The sequence below is a fragment of the Pteropus alecto genome, unplaced genomic scaffold (genome assembly GCF_000325575.1).
Source record: "Pteropus alecto unplaced genomic scaffold, ASM32557v1 scaffold20, whole genome shotgun sequence".
Taxonomy (NCBI): domain Eukaryota; kingdom Metazoa; phylum Chordata; class Mammalia; order Chiroptera; family Pteropodidae; genus Pteropus; species Pteropus alecto.
The window spans coordinates 9,032,500-9,053,427 of NW_006436298.1; the positions used below are offsets into that span (position 1 = coordinate 9,032,500).

Here is a 20,928-nt window from a genome sequence, read left to right on the forward strand (position 1 = left end):
GCAGGAAGCCAAGAGTTTAAAATAAGATTTTAAAAAAGACCGTAAATTGGGGAATATTTTATTCAGAATGGAAATATATTAGACTATAAAGGATAACTACCCTTCTATATCAGTCTTAGAGGAGGTGTTTGTTAATATCACCAAGCTATCCTGGGAAGGAAGTACTTGAAAGCACGTCATTGTTCTTCCATGTTCCTTTCTATAGAGGAAGAAGTTACATCAGCCAACCATGTTTTTAGAACCAAGTGTAAAAAATATTCTGGCAGCACGACCAAACATCTCAATTTGGGACGTGGAGTGTCCATATCTACAGAACATTCAACCCTCATTGATTGTATTAGATCAATATCTCCCAGGACAACTTCCAATTGTACTTGGGTTTTCTGAGTAGGCTTTCTTACCAGAAAGAAAATGCTAAGAACAGCCAATAGAAATATTTTGGTTTAAACCATTTCTTACTTTAAATTTTAAAATTGTGTTCTGGTTTATGATCTTAATCCTTTTTGAGTTTGGTTATACTGAATCAGTCTGTCCTTGTTAGTTCTAGACAAACTGATATAAAATCAAGGTTCAGAATCACCAGAAAGCACCTCTTATTAATTAATTCCAACTATGATAACTGGTAATAATAACTGCCAATTCCATAATGTTTGTCTGCCCCACTATAGAATAAGTTTCATAGACACAGGGAAATATGTGTGTCTTATTTAATTGCTCCGTCACAAGCACCAGGCACAGTGTTTGGTATGTAATGAACATTTGATAAATATTTATGACTTGAATGAGAGTCAAGATTTGCATTCTTTAGTGGAAATGAAAGCAATTGTGAGCTTGAGTCACACAGCTTGATTCTACTGAGGCGGTGGAAGAGGTTCAGGAAAGATAGAACTATGGAGTATGATTGTGGTTAATACAGGCAGACTAGATGAGTGCCTCAGGCTAGGAAAGTGGATTGAGTGAATTTCAAACCTTTTGTAAGATGGGTGTATGTTAGATGGCATTCTTAAAATGTCAGGGTAACTACAAGATTGGTTGCCTTTAAAGGCTTACTGGATTCTAGGTAGCAGACTTTAACAATTACCAACTTTTCTTCCTCAGTAATGTTAAATGCAATTATTTGCTGATGTACAGTCCTATTTATCAGTTTGGTATAGGTACTCTTTGTACAACTCCAGAGAGCATCTTTTTATATAAATTATTTTTCCATTTAGAACATTGTACATATATGGCCATATAGCAAATAAGAAATTAAAATGTGTCCTCTATAAAATGCTTTAATTTATTCTAAACAAGTAGAAATGAATCCGTTGCTTTCATTTTAGGAAGATGACACGAACAATTTATCATTTAATTGTTAATAACTATTAGTCAACCTATCCGTTCACTAGGGTATTTCTTTTTTAATCATAAAGTAGCTCAAACACCAGTAAATTAAATACCAGTAAATTAAACAGTAGCTAGCTCAACATCACTGAAACACTTTCTTAAATCCTTTTTCTTCTGTTAAATCCTATTTAACAGTCCAGTGTATCTCCCCAGGCAAAACAATTAGTATCTGTTTAGTTAAATACACTCCTAGAATATGAACCAATTTCCCTGGCAAGACCTACTTGTCAGTCATAAAATATTACCTGAAAGATCACATATTTATTATAGCAATATGAAAATTAAGTGTGGTGGCATCTTAAAAAATATATTCTTTTGCTTTTCCCATACTGACTAAAAGGCACTTATGTGTTCTCAGCTGGCCAATTCCCAGACACAGCTGGCTGAGTGGGGCAGGGGTGAGGGGCAGGAAGAGGGAGTCTTGTCCTGTTGTTCTGCTCAGACTTCAAGCCAGGTAATAAATAAGACTGGGCCTGAGTTTCGATATGTGGAGCTGTTAATTTGCCATGATAGATCACTGTTGAGTTTCCTTGGATAAGGGGCTAGGGTATCCATTCTCTTTCTGGATAAGATATTAATTCAATTTAATTTGATATGTTAATGCTTGGTTTGAAAATTTACCTAAGGAAAAATGTAGTCTCACAAGGTTCCAGTTACGCGATAGGACTCTGAGCCTTTTGCTGAACAATTTCACAGGAAAGCTGTACGGAATTATTTTTGTGGTGACTCTTTTCCACAGGTCTCTGTGCAAATTTCATTACACTACAGCTTTTTCTTCCTATCACATAACATGTTGAATGTTTGGATTAAATATAGAATATTTGGGTCATCCACCAGAAATATAGGAGATTCTGCTTCTCTGATGAATCGAGGCCATTTTGGAAAGAATGGTGCTGTAAGGCTTTGGAAGAAACATTTACAAGTAAAACATTGGCACAGTTAATTTTATTTAATGACCTGTTTCCGACCAGTGATCTTGGCACCCTGTGCAATGATTTGCAATCAATTAATCTTACAGGATTTTGCAACAAGGGCATTGCACTCTGAGTCTCATAAATCTACCAGTAACAAAAAACAGGAATTACATGCTCAAAGCCCTCTTCATGTGAAACCCTGAATGAGAAGGTGATTTTAACATTGTTTCCTAACATGTCCTTGGAAGTCTCAGTACTTTCTTATATATTGAGTTTTAGAGTTCCCATTTCTTAAAGACAGCTTGGCCCTTTACTGGGCAATCAGAATAGAAGTCTGTAAATGTTCGCCTCATTCAATTTAGACACTGGTCATTTTGACAAGGGAATTCTTGATTCTTTGGAATCACTGAAAGAAGGCTATAATTTTGTCTTTTCCCCCTGAATTCAGTGCAGTCATGCTCAACTGCAGTAGGCCATATTTTGGGGAGTCTTTGTAGGAATGATTCAGAAAGGGAGCATGTTTTCACCTAGGGAATACACTGACATTTGCTAGAGGCAGATGGCAGAAGATGGGATGGTATCATATTAGAAGTCAAGGAGGTTTCACATACTTAGCTTTGCCAAAAGCTTCTGGAATCTGCGTGTTTAGGATCTTTGGCTTGTATTCTTGTCATTTCAGATGCACCCTTGCAGTTAACTATTTAGCTATGCTGGATTTTTTTTCTTATTTTAGCATAGTAAATATGGAGCTATTACATATTCTTAAAATTATATAAGCCTAAAAATATGTATATTGTGTTGTCTTTTCTCACTTCCATATGGCTATGTTTTGGGGATGTTCTTGTAACAAGAATATGGAAGCTTAATATATATTCCATCTGATTACAATGAACACTCTTTTAAGAAACTAAAGGTTTTCAAAGCTGTACTATTTCCAATGAGTAGGTTAAACTTCTGACTCTTGATGAATTTATTCCTACCAAAATTGTGCTATTTTTGATTACTTGTTAATTTATCCAGATTGGCATGACAGATTATACCCAAGTAGAGCTCAGCCTATATTTTTAGATGCTTAATGCTTCTGTTCATTGTGAGCTCTAAAATACACTCACAAAGTTTTGCATATGCAAACTACTTTTCATTGGCACATAGCTTGGAGGGAGAAAGCACAATGAACATTTTGGCCAAAATGTGATGGTCTGTTAGTCGGTGTGTAGTAATGAGGCCATATTTTGCGTTCAGGCTCCGGTGTGAGAAAGTGCAGTTGCACACTGATGTCTCCCTGGGGACTGTGAACTGGAATTACATCCCCCTTGAAAGGAGAATGAGTAATACTCCAAGGGGGAGGGGGTCAGCTTTCTTTTAGGGTACTTGACTTAACTAACTACATAGATTTTTAAAAATATTTTTTTAAGTTACTTTATGCCGAACAAGCAGCCTGAGGAGAAGGATTGTGAAAGATCAAATAGTAAATTCATCTTTTCTGAGCTTTCTCTGCTCTGAGAGATCTTAATGGACATGGGAGGGAAAGCCTGAATGTGAACTGTGTAAGCCTGAAAGCAAAGGAAGTACTGAAAAAATTACATTAAAATTATCCTCTAAAAAGTTATCATTGCTCTTGGTAAGAATATGGAAATATTTTTGCAAATGCTGCAGCCAGTACATTAGAATGTTTCCTCTTTGTATTTGTCAGATAAGAGACATAGATATATTGATATATAGATATGGCAGATTAGTTTGTCAGTTCAATCTCTAGCTTACTGTGGTACTTAAGATATTCAGGTACACCCACACACACCCTAGACACACCCACTGACTCACATAAAAACACAATTAAATTTTTATTTTTATAAATCACAGTGAACTTAAGGGTAAAATATTTATTTTCTCAAGCAAACTTATAGTACTTCTATAAATTTATAGTACTTCTACAGATTTACAGTTCTGGTAATGGTTATGGGTGATGATTTTCAGATTTTTGAATATGATTATTTTCATGTTTTTTAGAAAGACCAGTGGCTACCCTTGAGAATATATGTTCAGGAAAATTTCAGAAAGTGTATTTCATAAAAGGCTCGATTAAATAACTGAATCAAAAGTGACCCAGAAAGTCCATTTTTGTTGAAACCTACTTGGCAAATACTATTTTTGACCAGAATGACCAAGACCAGACATGTTCCTGTGAGGAAAGTAGGTAACGTAATATTTTCCTGTCATTCAAAGGTAAAAAGGTAAAGAACCCACTTTTTCCCACCTCCTAAACCAAGTTTCAGCAAAAACAGACTAAAAACATACTTATCCAATGTAATGAACTTTTACACAAATTCATCGGTACTTCAGGTTTAAGTGAGGGATTTGAATGAATGAATAAATGAACAGGTGAACAAATGAATGCATGAAGGGATGCACCTGATTAATACTGAACTCTGGAGATGGCTGACTAGCATAGGGGTTAAGGTAGAAGGCTTGGAAATTGTCTGGGTTCAGATACCAGCTCTGTCACAGACTACCTAAGAATTTTATTTTTAATTTTATTATTAGTGTCAAGTATCCAGTGCATTGGTTAGACATTTATATAGTTTATAAAATGATCCCCCTGATTGCTTTCTCTTCTCTGGCTCTACATCTAGCCATTGCATTACTGTTAACTGCATTCCTTATGCTGTGCTCTCCATCCCTGTGACCATCTATCAACTACTAATTTGTACTTCTTTAACCCTTCACTCCTTTCTTCCAGCACCCCCAACCCATAACTTCTTTATCCAATCATCTGTTGATGGGCATTTAGGTTGCTTCCATATCTTGGCTATTGTAAATTGTGCTGCCATGAATATAGGGGTGTATAGATCTTTATGAATTGTTTTGGTTTTCTTTGGATAAATACCCAGAAGTGAAATTGCTGGGTCAAAAAGTATATCCATTTTTAATTTTCTGAGGAACCTCCAGACCGGTTTTTATAACGGCTCTACCAATTTGCAATCCCACCAAATATAGTGTGCGAGGGTTCCCTTTTCTCCACATCGTCACCCACATTTGTTGTTCTTTGATTTATTGATGACGGCCATTCTGACAGGTGTGAGGTGATATCTCATTGTAGTACTACTTGTGAAATTTTAAGCGAGTATTTAAACTTACTTCGTGTATGTTTCCTCATCTGTAGAATTAGATTTCTGATAGTATCTATTTTGTAGTGGTAGGAAAATTACGTAAGACAATACATAAAATGCTTAGAACTTTGGAAGTGCTCAACAGACATAGTTATTATCACTGTCACTGTTTTACCTTGTGTTAAGAAAAGGGGTAAATTATTAGGAAGTGCCTTGGGTCACTTGAGCCACTGGACTGCTTCAAAAATGGTTGCTCTGGTGAACTGAAAGACTTACTATGTCTCATCTGGGTATTATTTAAGAAGGCACTTCTCAACAAATGTTCCACAATTCTGGCTATGATTAGGTTTTACATGATAAAAAGTTCCCATAGCCAGATAATATTGGGAAATTCTGGTTTCGGGACTACACAACTTTTTCAGAACTTTTATTTTGCCCACGTGTACTGTGAGTCTCCAAAAGTGGCCCTTTCCACACCTATTTAACCACAGCATCCTCTTCTCCAGCATCTTGCAGGGCCGTTTCCCGAAGTACACTGGAAAAAACACTGATGTACGTGGATGTTGAAATTAATTCGTGCCTGTGGCACACCCTTCAAATATATTTTTTTTCTCCCCTGGTAACAGTTGAAATCCAAATGACACATCCCAACATGATTTATCACATGGGTTGTCTTTTAAAAACCAAATCTAACCTGATGAATTTAAGATAGAGTTTTGTTTAGCCCCAGGCTAGCGTTTGGGCCTGTGGATAAGGGGTCATGTCCAGTCCTCTTAGGGCTTGTCTAGGTCAGCTTTCTTGGGCTTATTCAGACGTGCCGTGTACTGAAGCCAGTCATCCCTGTCATCCCTGTTGAAGCACAGGAGGTTTTGTGCTTGGGCGTGGAGGCCTGATTGCTCAGCTGCAACTCATACTGCTCCGTCCTTTCTTATCCTGTGGTCCAGTCATATGAACTCTCAGTTATGCGAAAGACCAGCCCCCCACCTTTTGTACATCTATTTCCTCTGTTAAGAATATCTTCTTCATCTTTTATTCAATTCCTTTTGTGAATAATATTAACTCTTATTCCTCTTTCCAGACTTAGCTCCAGGGTTGCTTTCTTCCAGACTCTATCCAGACCCTCTCAGTGTGGGTTCAGAGCCTCTCCTCTGTGGTTCTGAGGTGTCCAGTAGACCCTTTTACTACTTTCCACTATATATTGTCACATTTTTTCCTTTTGAAAGATGCTTTATATAGTTTATTGATTGAGATATAATTTGCATACAGTGAAATGCTCAGATATTAACTCTATTATTCAGTTTGTTTTGTGAAAAGAATATCAAGGCACAGAATGTCTCTATTACTCCAGAAAGTTTTCTTATACTCCTATCCAAACTCACCCCCTGTCCCCCTCCCCCCCCCCACACACACTGCCAGAAGCAACTAGTTATCTGCTTTCCATCACCACAGGTTAATTTTGCTTATTCCAGAATGGAATCAGACACGATGCATCTTTTTGCGTCCAGTTTTGTTCACTCAGCATATTACTTTTGAGATGAATCCATGGTGTTGCATGAATCCATAGCTGGTTCTCTTTTCTTACTGAATAATCTTGCATTGATGAGTTTACCACAGTTACTTTTCTTCTTTTGATGAACACCTGGCTTATTTCAAGTTTTTTGGCAGTTATGGGTAAAGCTTCTGTGAACATTCTTATACAAGGCTTTTTGTGAATTATGTTTTCATTTCTCTTGGATAAATACCTAGGGGTAGAATTGCTCCTAGAATAGGTGTTGATTTAACTTTTAAGCAACTGAAACAGTTTTTGAAGTGATCGTACAGACTATAAACTTCCTGGGTGCTGAGGAAAGATCTTGTTCCATCAGAGGAATGAATACCTGATGGGCTAAATGTGGGCTCATTCCAGGCAAGAGAAAAAGAGGGGCAATGCAGTTCTCCTGTTTCACCCGACTGCTGGAACTAAATCTCGTGTTTCAGTGTGGCAATAATGCAGATGAAACCAAGTATGTAGGTTGATATGGGACCATACAAAGGTCCTGAACACCAGTAGCTGCCAAGCTTATCTCTTAGAGTTAGAACTCTGAACACTCCTATTCAAGAGTGTCCACAACCTATTCTTCTAGCATGCCCTTCCTGCTTTATTCACTGGCACAAACTCGTATTTAAGCCAAACTTGACAAATTTTTTTCTTACAGCATCTAGCATTTTCTCCCCTTTGCAAGAGTGGCAAACTCCACTTAGAATATCTCTGCACAAAGCCATCTCTTCCTGTTGACATCCTGGTCAGCCTTCAAGGCTCAGTTCAGATGCTATCTCTTTGAAGTGTGTCCTGGCCATTGCATCTGGAAGCTGTCTCTCTGGAGGGGTCTCTGAAGTGGTGTCCAGCTGTGGGCAGTATTCATTAGCCACTGAGCAGGACATCCTGTTTTTATTGCAGTTATCTGTGTCTGGATCTTCCTATTCTATGAGGGAATAGACTTTCTCAGGACAGCATGCTTAATTGGCCCTCAGCTGTCTAGATGGAGTGAGGGCTGTTGGTCACTAAGTGAGTAACTGAGGCTACTTTACATGATTCTTGCTCTTGGTGCACTAAAGAAAAGTTAAATTATATGGCAATGCTATGGCTCCTTCTTGAGGATCGTTTACAGAAGAAAGAGATTTGTCTAAAAGATGGAGGATATTGTGCAAACTTAGGAATTCGTGTCACCTGATAAAGGAAAATTACCTTTCTTTAAGCTCCAGTTAGTCATACGTCACATGTCAGGAAGTATAAACATTAACAGCTGAAGTAGCTTCATATGACATTTGTATGCATAAGACAATTTAAAATCATTACCTATAGGGAGAAATAGCTTTTAAGGAGTAAAGCAGTTTATTCTGTGATATATGCATTCTCTTTAGATTGTCCTTTCGATAGTTTAAAATCCTAATTTTGCCTCTGCTCTACAAACTGCCTACTTCTTGTACTATTTCTAAAAATATTTAAGTTTAATTTTCAGAAATGTAGTATAATAATGTTTACTCTGATAATATAAATGTGAAAAGAATGCCAAGGACATAAAAATCTGCGTTGAACAAAACATTTTATATATGTTATGTTGTACTTTTTTTAAATAATCATTATAATCATATAAACTCAAGGCTGCAGTCGGAAAAGATATTTCAGAGTTTATTTTCTTGGCAAATATTATTTTCAAACAAATAAGAATTATGAAAATAATGTTTCTTATTTTTAAAAAGAGAATTCTATGTTTCTCTGAAAACTGTAAATATCAGGTTCTCAGAACAGAAATGTTGTGTAAGTTCTTTGACATCTCATAGTTTTATAGTTGATCAAGAAAAAAAATACACTCATCTGAGACCTTTAAAGATTTGGATGACTTTTTTTTTTAAGTCTGGTAATAACATAATTATTAAGAAGTAGGTAGGACTAATTAGCTTGGGTGTATTTGATCTAATTACTTGCCTTCTTCTGGTTTAAAGAAAAACACTGAATCTTCTATGCTTAAGAATTTGAACAGCTGCTATTCCCTCTACTGAACCAGTAAGAAGTAAATGCAGCATTAAAATTCCTAGGTTGATTTCCTGCATTATTCACCAGCAGAGAAATGAATTCAATTTTTCTTCTCTCAGCAAAATGAGAGGCATAATTCTTTCAACGTGGGTAGGGTCATGCAGCTGGCAGTTTCCAGAAGGTCGGCTTTTCTGGCACGGTAAGTAGAGGTTCTGAGTCTGTACTCCCTTCAGAGGAATTCAGTGCCATGAAAATACTGCCCTGTCCCTGTAGTTGGAAACCTACGTGTCGTTTCGTTCAGTGCACCCTTAAAAAGCTGTCCCTGCTTTTTAACAAGGACTCCAAGATTTGAATATCTTAATTTGTTTTGATTTTAAAATAGAACTTGGCAGCTTTTTTGTGTACCTGAATGTATTATGGATAATTTCAATCATGTAAGAAACTAAACAGAGGATTATAACAACCACACATGTACCATCACTCAGCTTCAAAAATGTAGGAACTTATGGCCAGTCTTGTTTCATCTAGACTCCTACTCCCCCCGCCTCATATTATTCTGAAGCAATATCTAAAACTCATGTGTAAACATTTATTGATCTATAACATTTCAGTATATATCTCTAAAAGATAAGACTCTCTTTTTTTAAGCTTATCACACCAAGAAAAAAGTTAACAAAAATTCAATAATATCAACATATAGTTAGTATTTAAATTTCCAGGTTGTTTTTTTAACTCAAGATCCAAATTAAGACTACATATTACAATTGGTTGCTATATATTTTAATGCATTTTTAATATAAAAGTTTTAATTATGAAAAATTTCAAACTTACAGAACAGCATAGAAAATATATATCAGGCATGCATTTAACAAATGTTAACATTTTGCCATATTTGCTTCAGATATCTCTTTGTCTTTTTTTTTTTTTAAAGAAATGTTAGATGTGAAATTCCTCTCCCTTATCTTTTTCTCCCCCTATTTAGAGTTAGCCAATACCCTATAGTTATTGTCTATTATTTCCACAGTATGTTTACATGCTATCGCTGCATATATCTGTATACATAAACAATATATTTTTTGTTTTTAACATTTAAGTAACCTACATCTCCCCTCCCATCCCCACTCTTTTCTTCCTCCCTTCCCCTCCCCTCTTCCTTTTCCTCTCTTCCCTCCTTCTTCCTCTTCTCCCCTCTCCTCCCTCCTCTCTTCTCCTCCCCTACCTCCTTCTCTCTCTCTCTATATGTGTATATATATGTGATATGTGTGTCTTTTGCAACTTGTTTTTTTCACTCAATGTGCGTATTCACACATGCAGCACAAATAGTTCATTTTAAACTGCTGTATACTATTCTATTATATGAATAAACACCAGTATATTTATTGCCCTACTAATGAGCAATTAGAATGTTTCCAATTTTTTTCCTATTACAAATGATTCTCAGTAAACATCCTTTTATGCATTTCTCCTTGTGCACATGAATGAATTTATGTAGATTATAACACCTAGAAGTAGCAGAGATGTCTTTGGTTTTGCCAAGTATTACTGATTTCTTGGTAGAGTTGTATATCACTTCTAGCAACTACATTTGAGAGTTTCAATTTCTCTAGTTTATCCCCAATACTTAATACTGTTAGGCTTCTAAATTTTTGCCAATATCATGGGTATGAAATGGTAACTCATTCTTTCAATTTGTACTTCTCTAATTACCAGTGAGATTTAGTATCTTTTTTTTTTTATTACTATTAGCTTTTTAGCTTTCCTCTTCTGTGAATTGCCTGTTCATAAAGTTTTGTTTTGTTTTTTTTTAACAGCAAATTTTGGAATTTTAAGTGTCTACTCTTAATTATATAGACACATTAATTCTTTTTTGAATGTACTCGCTATATTTTGTACTTTGAGAAGTGGTTTTCAGAGAAATATTTACAGTTATATGTGGAAACTTTAAGATCGGAAATGGACATTTGCAAGAGCTCATCTCTTTCAAGATGAAGAAAAATCAATTGCATGTGCAGAAGCTACTTAATGTTGTTACTATTATGTTCTGTTTTACTGAGACTTTAACCATCTGCCTGATTTTCTAATTTGCTTATTTTTTCCATACCTCCCACTGTGTTTTCCTTCAAAGCTTTTATACCCCTCTCAATAATTGATCAATATTCTTTTACACATACCCAGCACATTCAATATCTATCGGTTTCATTTTCGTGCCTGAAAATTTCGCTTTCAGGATCCTTTGTCCTCCTGTTCCAATACGGATGTGTTACTCTCAAGACCTGCTATGTAGCTGTCACCTGGGGCATCCCTTCACTTTTCTCCTGTGTTGGACCCTATGTTCTCAATCCCATTCTTCATCTATAATGGTATATTTCTTTATTTGGTGGAGTATATCTCCAAATTCCTTAAGAAAAGGTGTAATGAAAGCAAATTTTTTCCCAAATTAGTTCAGGTATCTTTTTCATTTATTTTTGCCACTTTTATACTTGGTTTTTATAATATATCTGGGCTTAGAATTCTGGATCAAAAGTTATTTTGAAAGATCTGATTCTTCCATTTCCCAGGGTTGCTGTTGAGAAGTCTGATGCCATTACGATTCCTAATCCTTTGTGACCTGTTCTTGCTTTTTGGAAGCCTTTAGAATTAATTATCTTGTTATCCCTTCTTAGATGAATTTTATAATATGCCTTAGTGTGGTCTTTTGTTAAAATCATTTTTTATTTGTTATTCATTAGTCTCTTTTAATCTAGAGATGTATTTTCTTCGATTCCGGGAAATTTTCATTTTCTTTAAAAAAATTGCTTCTCTTCATTTTTATCTTACTGGAACTATTTCCAGACATAAGTTAGACCTCTTGGACCCTCTGATTTTTCAGTTTTTTTTTCTTTTATTTCTATTTTTTCATGTCTTTGTTCTACTTTCTGGGAGGTTTTCTTGTCCTTAACTTCCTACTATTCTATTGATTTTTATTTTTAATTCAGCTAATATATTTTAATTTCTAAGATATTTTCTCTTGTTCTCTTGAAGTTCTTATTTTATGGAATTTTATTTTTGTTTTGTGGCTGAAATATTTTTTAAATATCTCTTTGAAGATATTAATTATGATTTTTTTCTTCAGCTTCCTGTGTTCCTGAGTTGTGCTCTGTTCTCAGGTTAGGTTTGTCTCTTTGTCGGTTTTAGGCGTTTTGTCATTCCATAGTACATCTACCATTGTGAGTTGGTGAGGATTGAATGGAATGCTCCAATCAAGGTCAAATAATATTAGTGGTTTAATCAGAGAAGCCCTATAAAACAATTTTATCTTGATTTTCAGTTTAATTCTGCTGAGAAGACAAGGATTAGACTAAATAAAAATTTAAAGTACTTTCTAAACATAAGAATTTCAAATTGGTGATTCCTACAGCTCTGTTTAGAGTAGGTAGAATTTTTGAATCAGGTATTCATTAATTCATTCATCCTTTTGACAATATATATTAACACCTGCTATTATTATGAACTGAAATTTCCTTTGATATTATTATTCTGCTTTTTACTTCCTATTTCTTAAATGTTACTTTTTAATTTTATAAGAATAGGAATCCAAATTCCAAGAGAATCCTTATCAATTCATTGCCATGGACAAATGTATTCAGGGTATAAAATGAGCTTTTTTTCTGAATTATTTATTACATAGGCAATGTTAGATTTCTCAGGCAAGAGTAAAGTCTATACATGAATCTGCATCATTTTTTATGGATCATTGTAAACTCAAATGAACCTCATCTATTTTATGAAATATGCTCAGACAAATTGTGTATCTTTCGAGATATACATGCCACTTCCCAATGACTTGTCATATAGTTGCATTAAAATTGATCTAAACATACTTGGCATCCAGAGGAGGCTTCTAATTTATTGCCGCAGTGTTCCGTTTATATCAGATATATAGAAGCCATGCCGTTGTAATAACAGAGAACCGTTTATAATTTTATAGTTCAACTGTATAGAAGGCTGTGACCTTTTTAAAAAATGTATCATAAAACATCTCAAACAGATACACAAGAAGAGAGAATTGTTTAATGAACTCTCAGCTTTAACAATTACCAACACATGACCAGTTCTAGTTCATCAGTGCCCTTTTCCCTCTCTTCTTAGGTTGGGTTATCTTAAAGCAAATCCAGGACATCCTATCATTTCATCCAAAAATATTTTAGTATCTTTCTTGAAAAGATATGGACTCATTTTTTTAACATCACAATATCATTATGACACTAAAAAATTGACCATTTTTACTTAAAATCATATTGTCAGTACTTGAATTTCTTCAATTCTCATTTTTTTCCCTTGGTTTATTTGAATTGAGATCCAAGTAATTTCATATGTTGCATTTGATTTTTATATATCTTAACTCTCTTTTTAATTTTATTAAATTTATGGGGGGTGACTTTGGTTAATAAAATTGCATAAAGTCTCTTAATCTAAAGTTTCCCTGCCTTAAAAAATCTTAGAATTTGTTGAAAAGACTAAGTTGTTTGTTTAAAACATTTTTTTCCTGGAAATTTTTTTTTGAAAATTTTTTTACAGTGTAGATTTTGCTGATTACATTCCCGTGGTGTCATTTAACATATTCTTCTGCCCTTATGTTTCCTGTCAACTGATAGTTGGGAATAGATATTTGATGTTTGACTAGATACAGGCTTTATTTTTTGACATGAAAAAATCTTCATACATTGTACAACATATATGTTGTATATTTTCTATTGCATTCCATCATGAGGCTTACCATGTCCGTTTCTCTTTTCGTGATATTAAGATTGAGGGTTCAGATGTTGTCAACTCGATCCATCCATTATAAAGTTTCCCATCAGTTTTCTCCAAACGATTTTAGCAGCCATAGATGATTATTGGCTGGGGCCAATATAGACATATACAGGGCTAAGAGTTTCTGAATTTGGAAAATTTCACCTATTTCTAACTTTCCACCTCTGAGTTATTCTGGCATCTTGGTCATTTATTGTCTCTTAGTCTAGGTTTCTCATTCTCTAGTACACTATTCCCCACATACATTACATGGAGCACAACACTGCAAAGTACACTCTGAGAAAACCCTTATGAGTTTAGGGAATGCCACATATTGTTTTTCCCTTTCAGAGATTTATAATACAGGTGAGCCTATTGAAGTTCTAAGGAATCTGTCAATAAAGAAACTTTATTTACCCAGAGTTTCATCAGCTTACTTGACCACTGTATTCTTATAACATTAATACATATTAGTATTCTGTTTAGAGAAACACACTTTTTTTTTTTTAAATGAAAGAAACAGTTTTTGAAATGCATCTCAAAGAAGAGGGGAAGGTGGCAGCACTTGCCCCATCCTCCCCTGGGGCTTGTTGTTGTTCAGGTCGCGACTCCTTAACACGGGCACCCTTCTGGGGAGAAAAGAGTGTGAGAACAAATCAAAGTTCAGACAACAGAACTGACAAATCATAACATGCTTTGTGTTAATATAATTGCACCTTCATTGCATCAGTTGCTTCAGTTGCTATGTTTCTTGTCAGCATCGCCTATATAACCAACAGGTTATTCCAAATATGTTAATTACTGATAAGAAAATAAAGCCCAACTCTAATAGTCACAAGTTAAAAGTAAGTTTGCTTTCTTATGTTACAAATTTATACTTGCACACCACACGTGTGTGCGCGCGCACACACACATACACCGCCTAGCGCACTTCCGTTATTTTATTTCAGGTGCAATATTAGATCATGAAGGATAGTAAAGGGAATCATAACACTAATTGAGATCATGCTTTCAAATATCAGAGTGGTTTTCATGCCAAGGGCTCACATCCTATTGTGGCTCACTGTGGGAAATGGAATTGAGCAAAATAAGGGACAGGGACCAATATTCCTTTGCTCTGAAGATACCTTGAGCTCTGTGCAATAAGTGTTTTCCATTAAAAGGAAAATGATGTGCGTTCATGCTCCTGAGAAAAAATAGTGATTGCCAGTAATGCCATCAGGAAACAATTTTTTAAATGTTTCACAGTATAAGCATGAATCAATTATTAAATAGGGAATACAACTTTATTTTGCAGACTTGGAACATTAATGACAAAATTTTTCTGAGGTACAGTTATTTTAGAGAAGTGCGAATTTTGATTTTAGGAACATGCACAAGGGATATAGTAATAAATATAAGTCAGAATCCTTCATTAAAATAAACAACAGAGCCAAGACCCAGAAGACAATAACCTCTCTTTTGTGAGTTTTGTTGGAGAGAATGGAATGGGATGAGATACAGAGAGGGCTGAACAAGGCATCACCAACGATCTCAACAGTAGACTCAACATCCTGTTTGCAGCACTGGGCTGCTGAGTGTTGGTCCCTGGGCACACTGTTGAGCTAAATGCAGACCTTGATAGTTGGTGTTCATGATGAAAATTATACTGATACTTTTAAATTTAAATAAAACTTTGGTTTAAAAATTAAGATTTAAAATGTTTTTCTCTTCAGAAATAAAGAAAAAGGCAAAGAGTAACTTAAAACGCAAAGACAACACTTTTTGATTCACAAATCTGTTCTTTATTACAAGTTACTCTTAAGTTTGCTCTTCATTGAAGGGGAGGTCAAGTGCACGTTTGGAATATGGACATTATCTTTCACTTATTTGGTAGCTTTCTAAATCCTATCATTGAGTGCTATGTGTGGGCTCAAACATGTGTTGTTGGGAAGATTTAAGATGGAGTGGAACATGTCTGGAAATCACCCATAAACATTACTTTAAATACAACTTAATAATGTGCATTTCTGGAGCGTAAAGCAGTTGAAAATGCGTGTATTTATTGTACTTCTGGAATATTATTTGGTGAATCACTTGGCCAAGACACAGATATAAAAATTCTCACAGAGGATAAAAAGTTTAAGAGGCCTTAACGATTATTTAACGATGATTTCAGTTCAATCCTTTATGAATTGAAGCCCCGAGAAGGGAAATGATTTGCCCAAGGTTACATCTTACCTTGTGGTTTAAGAGATTTCATTCACTTATGAGTTTAAGAAGCAGCACTTTTCATTTTTAACATGGCACATGGCTGCATTTTGTACCTGAGTTTATAGTCTGGTCTTGAAAATAATCAATTTATTCAGTTGGCTGAATAGAATAGTGATGATGGTGAGCTGAGGAAGGAAAGGCCAATTGTACTTACTGCTAGTGTCAGCTTTTCAAGAGTTGATTTCTATAGTTGTATGTCATCCCAGCCCTAAGATTCTCTCCCCTCATAATTTGACATTCCAACAGCTGATGAGCAGAGAAAAGTGTGAAAATGATAAATGCAAATGTCAACCAACAGGTTGCAACTAAAGGCTAAAAACAGGACGATTTAGGGAACTGTCTAAATCAGATACCACATAGATATCTGATATCAGATAGAAGACCAACTCAGACCCTACAGTGGGTCTGAGGAAATTTCTTGTGAAGGATGAAGTTTTAGGATGTGAAAGAAAGTTAAGTTAAATAGAAAAAAATCCCTGCACCAAGATTCTACCTCTCCATTTGGTTTAACCAGGCTTTGGGGCTTTTATGAATTTTAGCTCATTTGTCCTTATTTGAAGGTTCATAATGTTCACTCTGTTTAGTTTCCAGAAGTATGATAAGAATCACATTATTTCTTTTACATCTAAGAGGGAATGTTGTATTAAGACACTAGGTTGAAAGTTTCTTTGTAGTTTGAAGTTTTGTTTCATTTTAGTAGTAGCATTTGGTTTTTAGTTGACCAAATTATGATTGTTTTAATATTTCTTATTAAAAAATGAGATATTCTGTTTTTATGTCCACTAATTTATAGGTGTTTTGATCACAGATCAAATTGGATGATTAACTTTACTTCCCAGGAATTCTGCTTTCTGAATCAGTGAGGTTTTATTTTAACAAATGTTTTTTGAGTTTAGGGTTCTGTGTGATGATCATACTCTCTAGGGTAAAAAGTGTGGAAAAAGGTGGCTGACCTTGAGAAATATACAATTGCTGTGCTGGAGTTCTTCCAGGGTTGAAATGGAGTAATAAAATCAGAAATCACAGAACAGTTTCTAATTTCAAAGACAGACTGTCTGACCTTGCCTAAATAGTTCAGGTAGAAACCAAGAAGGAACATGAAGAAGGAAATTGAGTTCTCCAGGTGACACACACCACAGCCACTTCTATTAGTACAACTGGGATTACATTGTGGGTCATTCACTTTAGGGTCTTGCAGACTCTCACCTAGCGATGTTTTTCTTCTGTGTTTTTATTTTTATTCGAAAAAGTTCTGATTAAACCTCTATACCCCCTCATACACACACACACACACACACACACTCTCTCTCTCTCTCTCTCTCTCTCTCTACCTCCTTCTACCTCTCTCTACCTCTCTCTACCTCTCTCTACCTCTCTCTACCTCTCTACCTCTCTACCTCTCTACCTCCACATCCCCCTGCCCATTCATTCTTGGTTCTCTGTCTTCCTGAATTAGGGCCCAAAATTTAACTTCAGATAAAAGAATTCTTTCTGATACTTATTTGGTTCTTCGACTGTTTTTGAACAAGTCTTTTCTTGAAGCCATTAAAGGGACTTCCCAGTTACTTAGATTCACCAGTATTTTGGATTCTTTGCTAAAGGTTTCACACCCCAGAGGAAGGAAACTTACATGGATTAAGGGCTTCCATTGTGCTTGGCATGGTCACATGTGTCAGCAATCACCTCCCAACCACTTCATTCAATGGATGATTGTTCATTTTCCATGTGGTATTTCTTGTGCCTTGGCTGGACCTTCTGTAGGCTTGGAGGCAGTACTGTAATAGCTTAGGTGAACTCTTTTCCAATCTGCCAACATCTGCTAGGTGGAAGTTTTGAAGTGTGGGCTTTTTGTTTGTTTTGTTTTTTAAGGATGTGTAATATTAAACATCAGTAGTTAAACTGGGAATATTTGTTTTTAGAGGTAAAATGGCCTTATTTATTCAATGGCTGAGAAAAGGAGTTGAAATGATGAAAGTGTTTTGTGGCCACAGAGGCATACTTTGTCTCCCTATGCAGTGAAATAGGATGGAGAACATCGTAGGTTGATTTATATTGATTGCTCTGATAATGAGATCACTGCCTGGGGGGTTTTGTGTTTATCTGATTAAATGAGGGAGATAAGACTTGGAAGAGATTCTGTGCCCAGAAAAGGCATTCTATACATGGTGGTAGTTAGAGGCATCTTCGGTAGATATATTTTCAGTAGTGAGTGAGTTCTCAGTATTCAAGGTACAGTATTTGGAATTCGGGTCAGTAGAATCAAGTCATCTCAATGTAAATGGATTTTTTTCTTTGTGCCGCATTGGCATGTAGAGTCAGGGATAGCCTGACCTTTGAGCAGAGCTGTGGAGTACATCCTCACATCCCTCCTCTCCCAGGGATCCTCCTCAGCTTCAGAGGCATGGGTCAGCTCCTCCTGGTGACCTGTGTCTACTTCCTATGAGCCTGGTTACTCCTCTCCCATTGGCTCTGCCTCCTATTGGGAGAAGTGATGAAAGGAGGTGTAGTAAAGGGTGCCACATCTCTGAAGATGGAGCCTTGTGAGGACATTTTGCTCCTCATTCCTTCCAGGTCTTGCTTCCTTCTCTAAGAACCAAAGATCCTTATGAAGAGGGTGAAAGTCACAGGGGTTTTTATTATTAGAATGCCAGCAGTTATATGTATCCATCTAAATAATAGAGGCTTTGAATAAATGTGGCAAGGATTATAATGACTTCTTGTTAAAGACTGAAAAAAGAGCAGATGGGCCTCAGGGCTATACATCTTTTCCACCTGTGTTTCCATGCATACTCTACATTTTGCTCCAACCAAAGCTGATTATTTGTAATTTTGCCATATAGCCAAGCCTCAGGAAGGATGGTCCATGGAATAAATGCAGAGAAAATGATTTGCAGCAAGAGCCTCTCTTTTCTTCAGATCAAAACCCTCTTCGCCTCTACTTTAAACCATATATTAGAGGGTTTTACCAGAAAAAGGGAGAATAGACTATGCCCTGCTGTTGCTAAGGAACTAGAAAAAAATAAACCCAGTCATAGTTGATATTGGAATGATTTTCCCTAGGAATCTGGGTATACTTGCTAAGTGATTTGTGTGGCGTTAACAGATTTGCATAATGGCGAAGCTGAAGAGTCGCCATCCTTCAGTGCCTTTCTCCCCACCCCTTGCCTGTATCAATAAAATCCCAGATACATTATTTGTCTTGAGGTCAGTTCTTGACTTTGAGATCTTCTAAGGTAAAATGCTATGCAGAAGCAAATATAGTTAATTGCACATAGAATATATACTGTATTTCTAAGATCTTTGACATTTCCCTAGAAGTATTTTATAAAGATTATTTTTAGCTACAGGAGACATTTGTACACACAACCAAATATATCTTAATGATATTGATTAAAATATTAGATATCTATTTTGTTACTTTCTCACTGGACTCCACCATTCTCTCCATGGCTGACTCGGAGTCATAGTTCACCTGCTTTGTGGGTCTTGTCTGTGACCTGTGCTGTTTGTCTGTTGCAGATTTGGACGTCTCTGGGACTGAGTTCACAAGCCCCCATGACTCAGATCCACACGGCCCTCAGCTGCCGACGTTTATAACAGAAGCAAAGCTAAATCTACAGACATTGACCAGACAAGAAGGGGAAACTGGAGATGGAGCTGAAGAAAATATTGTTTACCTTTAATAGTGTTGTCATTATTTTTTTAAACAAAACAAAACACTGGCATTTTGGCGAGATTGGTTTTTCCCTTTCCTGATGTGTATGTGACTATGTCCAAATTACTTTAAGAGTAATATTTAATATTTCATGCAAGTTCCTTTTTTGGGCATGAGTCTAATTAAATTATTGAAAGCAGCTCTGTTTGTATAATTGTTAACTTATCACACCTAATTTCAGATTTCTGGAAGAGAAATTGAATAAGCAGAAATATTTTCAAAGTTCTGACTCTAGTTTCTATATTGCATTTTTTCCTATATCATCTGGTTTTTGAAATGCCTTGTAAGACCTAGACGAAGCATGATATTCAAGATGGGCCAACTTTCACAATCACAGCTGCTGATTATGGAGAGTGGCTGCAGTGTCCCCAAAGGCAGAGAGGAAGATGTGGGAAAGGCGTTTTCTTGGTTAGTTTTTACATACTAATTTCTTTGGAACATCTAAGGGGTCACTCCTGGCGGTGATCTGTCACATTCACCATGCAACCCAATGTATCCTGTCTGGTCACTGCTCTGACCAGGAGGCCACTCTGCTATGGACACAATCTGGACTCTTGCGACCTGGGCCAGATACTTTGCAGAAGCACTTTCTTGGTCCTAATACTGTTTGCTTTTCAAGCCACAGTTCAGCATCATCTTTCAAGAGAGCCCAGAGGCAAAACCCCAGCAAGTCAATTTTGATGTAAATAATGAAACTCCAGTAAGTGCCCTTGCTGCTTTCCACTGGCCTTGTCTCTGCCAGCCCCGGGAGCATCAACAACTACCACTCTCATCTCGGCCCTGCAGTTCTTTAAGGATAAAAACTGCTCTCGGCAAAGCTTACTGCTGGTATGTGGTTTTCCGCAAAGTAAAGCTGGCACATCCTGATTTCAGAGTAATATGGTCTTTGTGTGAGAAAATAAACCTGAAAATGTTTTCAGCTTGTTCTTCAGAAATACTTGTATATATTTCAGTCAGTGTCAATAAATATCTCGTACTTGTCTATTTTACTTTGAAATAATATATTGTGTAGGACCATGGTGAAATACACATTTCACATACAAACACAATCTCCCCTTATGAAAGTGAAAATAAAAGAGGAGTACTACATTCACCCAGAACGGCAACACTTACCAGGAGAGACCTATGATTGGTAGAGAAAAGAATTCACACAGATTCCATTTTTTGTTTGTTTTTTTCCTCCTTAAAGTTGCTGGTTGTATATATTTTCATGTAGGCAAGTGAAATGTTAGTTTAAAAAAAATAAAGCCTTTTGAGGGACACTTT

The 20,928-nt window shown here is 36.0% G+C and overlaps 1 protein-coding gene across 8 annotated transcripts in view; it reads left to right on the forward strand.

The window, feature by feature from the left end:
* Positions 1-20,651, forward strand: part of ARHGEF28 (Rho guanine nucleotide exchange factor 28) — a 264,414-nt gene extending 243,763 nt beyond the window's left edge. For all 8 annotated transcript variants that reach the window (XM_015590473.1, XM_025047883.1, XM_025047885.1 and 5 more), the window contains one exon: positions 19,467-20,651. In XM_015590473.1, the coding sequence (XP_015445959.1) occupies positions 19,467-19,630 (164 nt within the window). In that variant the 3' untranslated portion in view covers positions 19,631-20,651. The remainder of the gene's footprint in view (positions 1-19,466) is intronic.
* Positions 20,652-20,928: the final 277 nt, after the last annotated feature.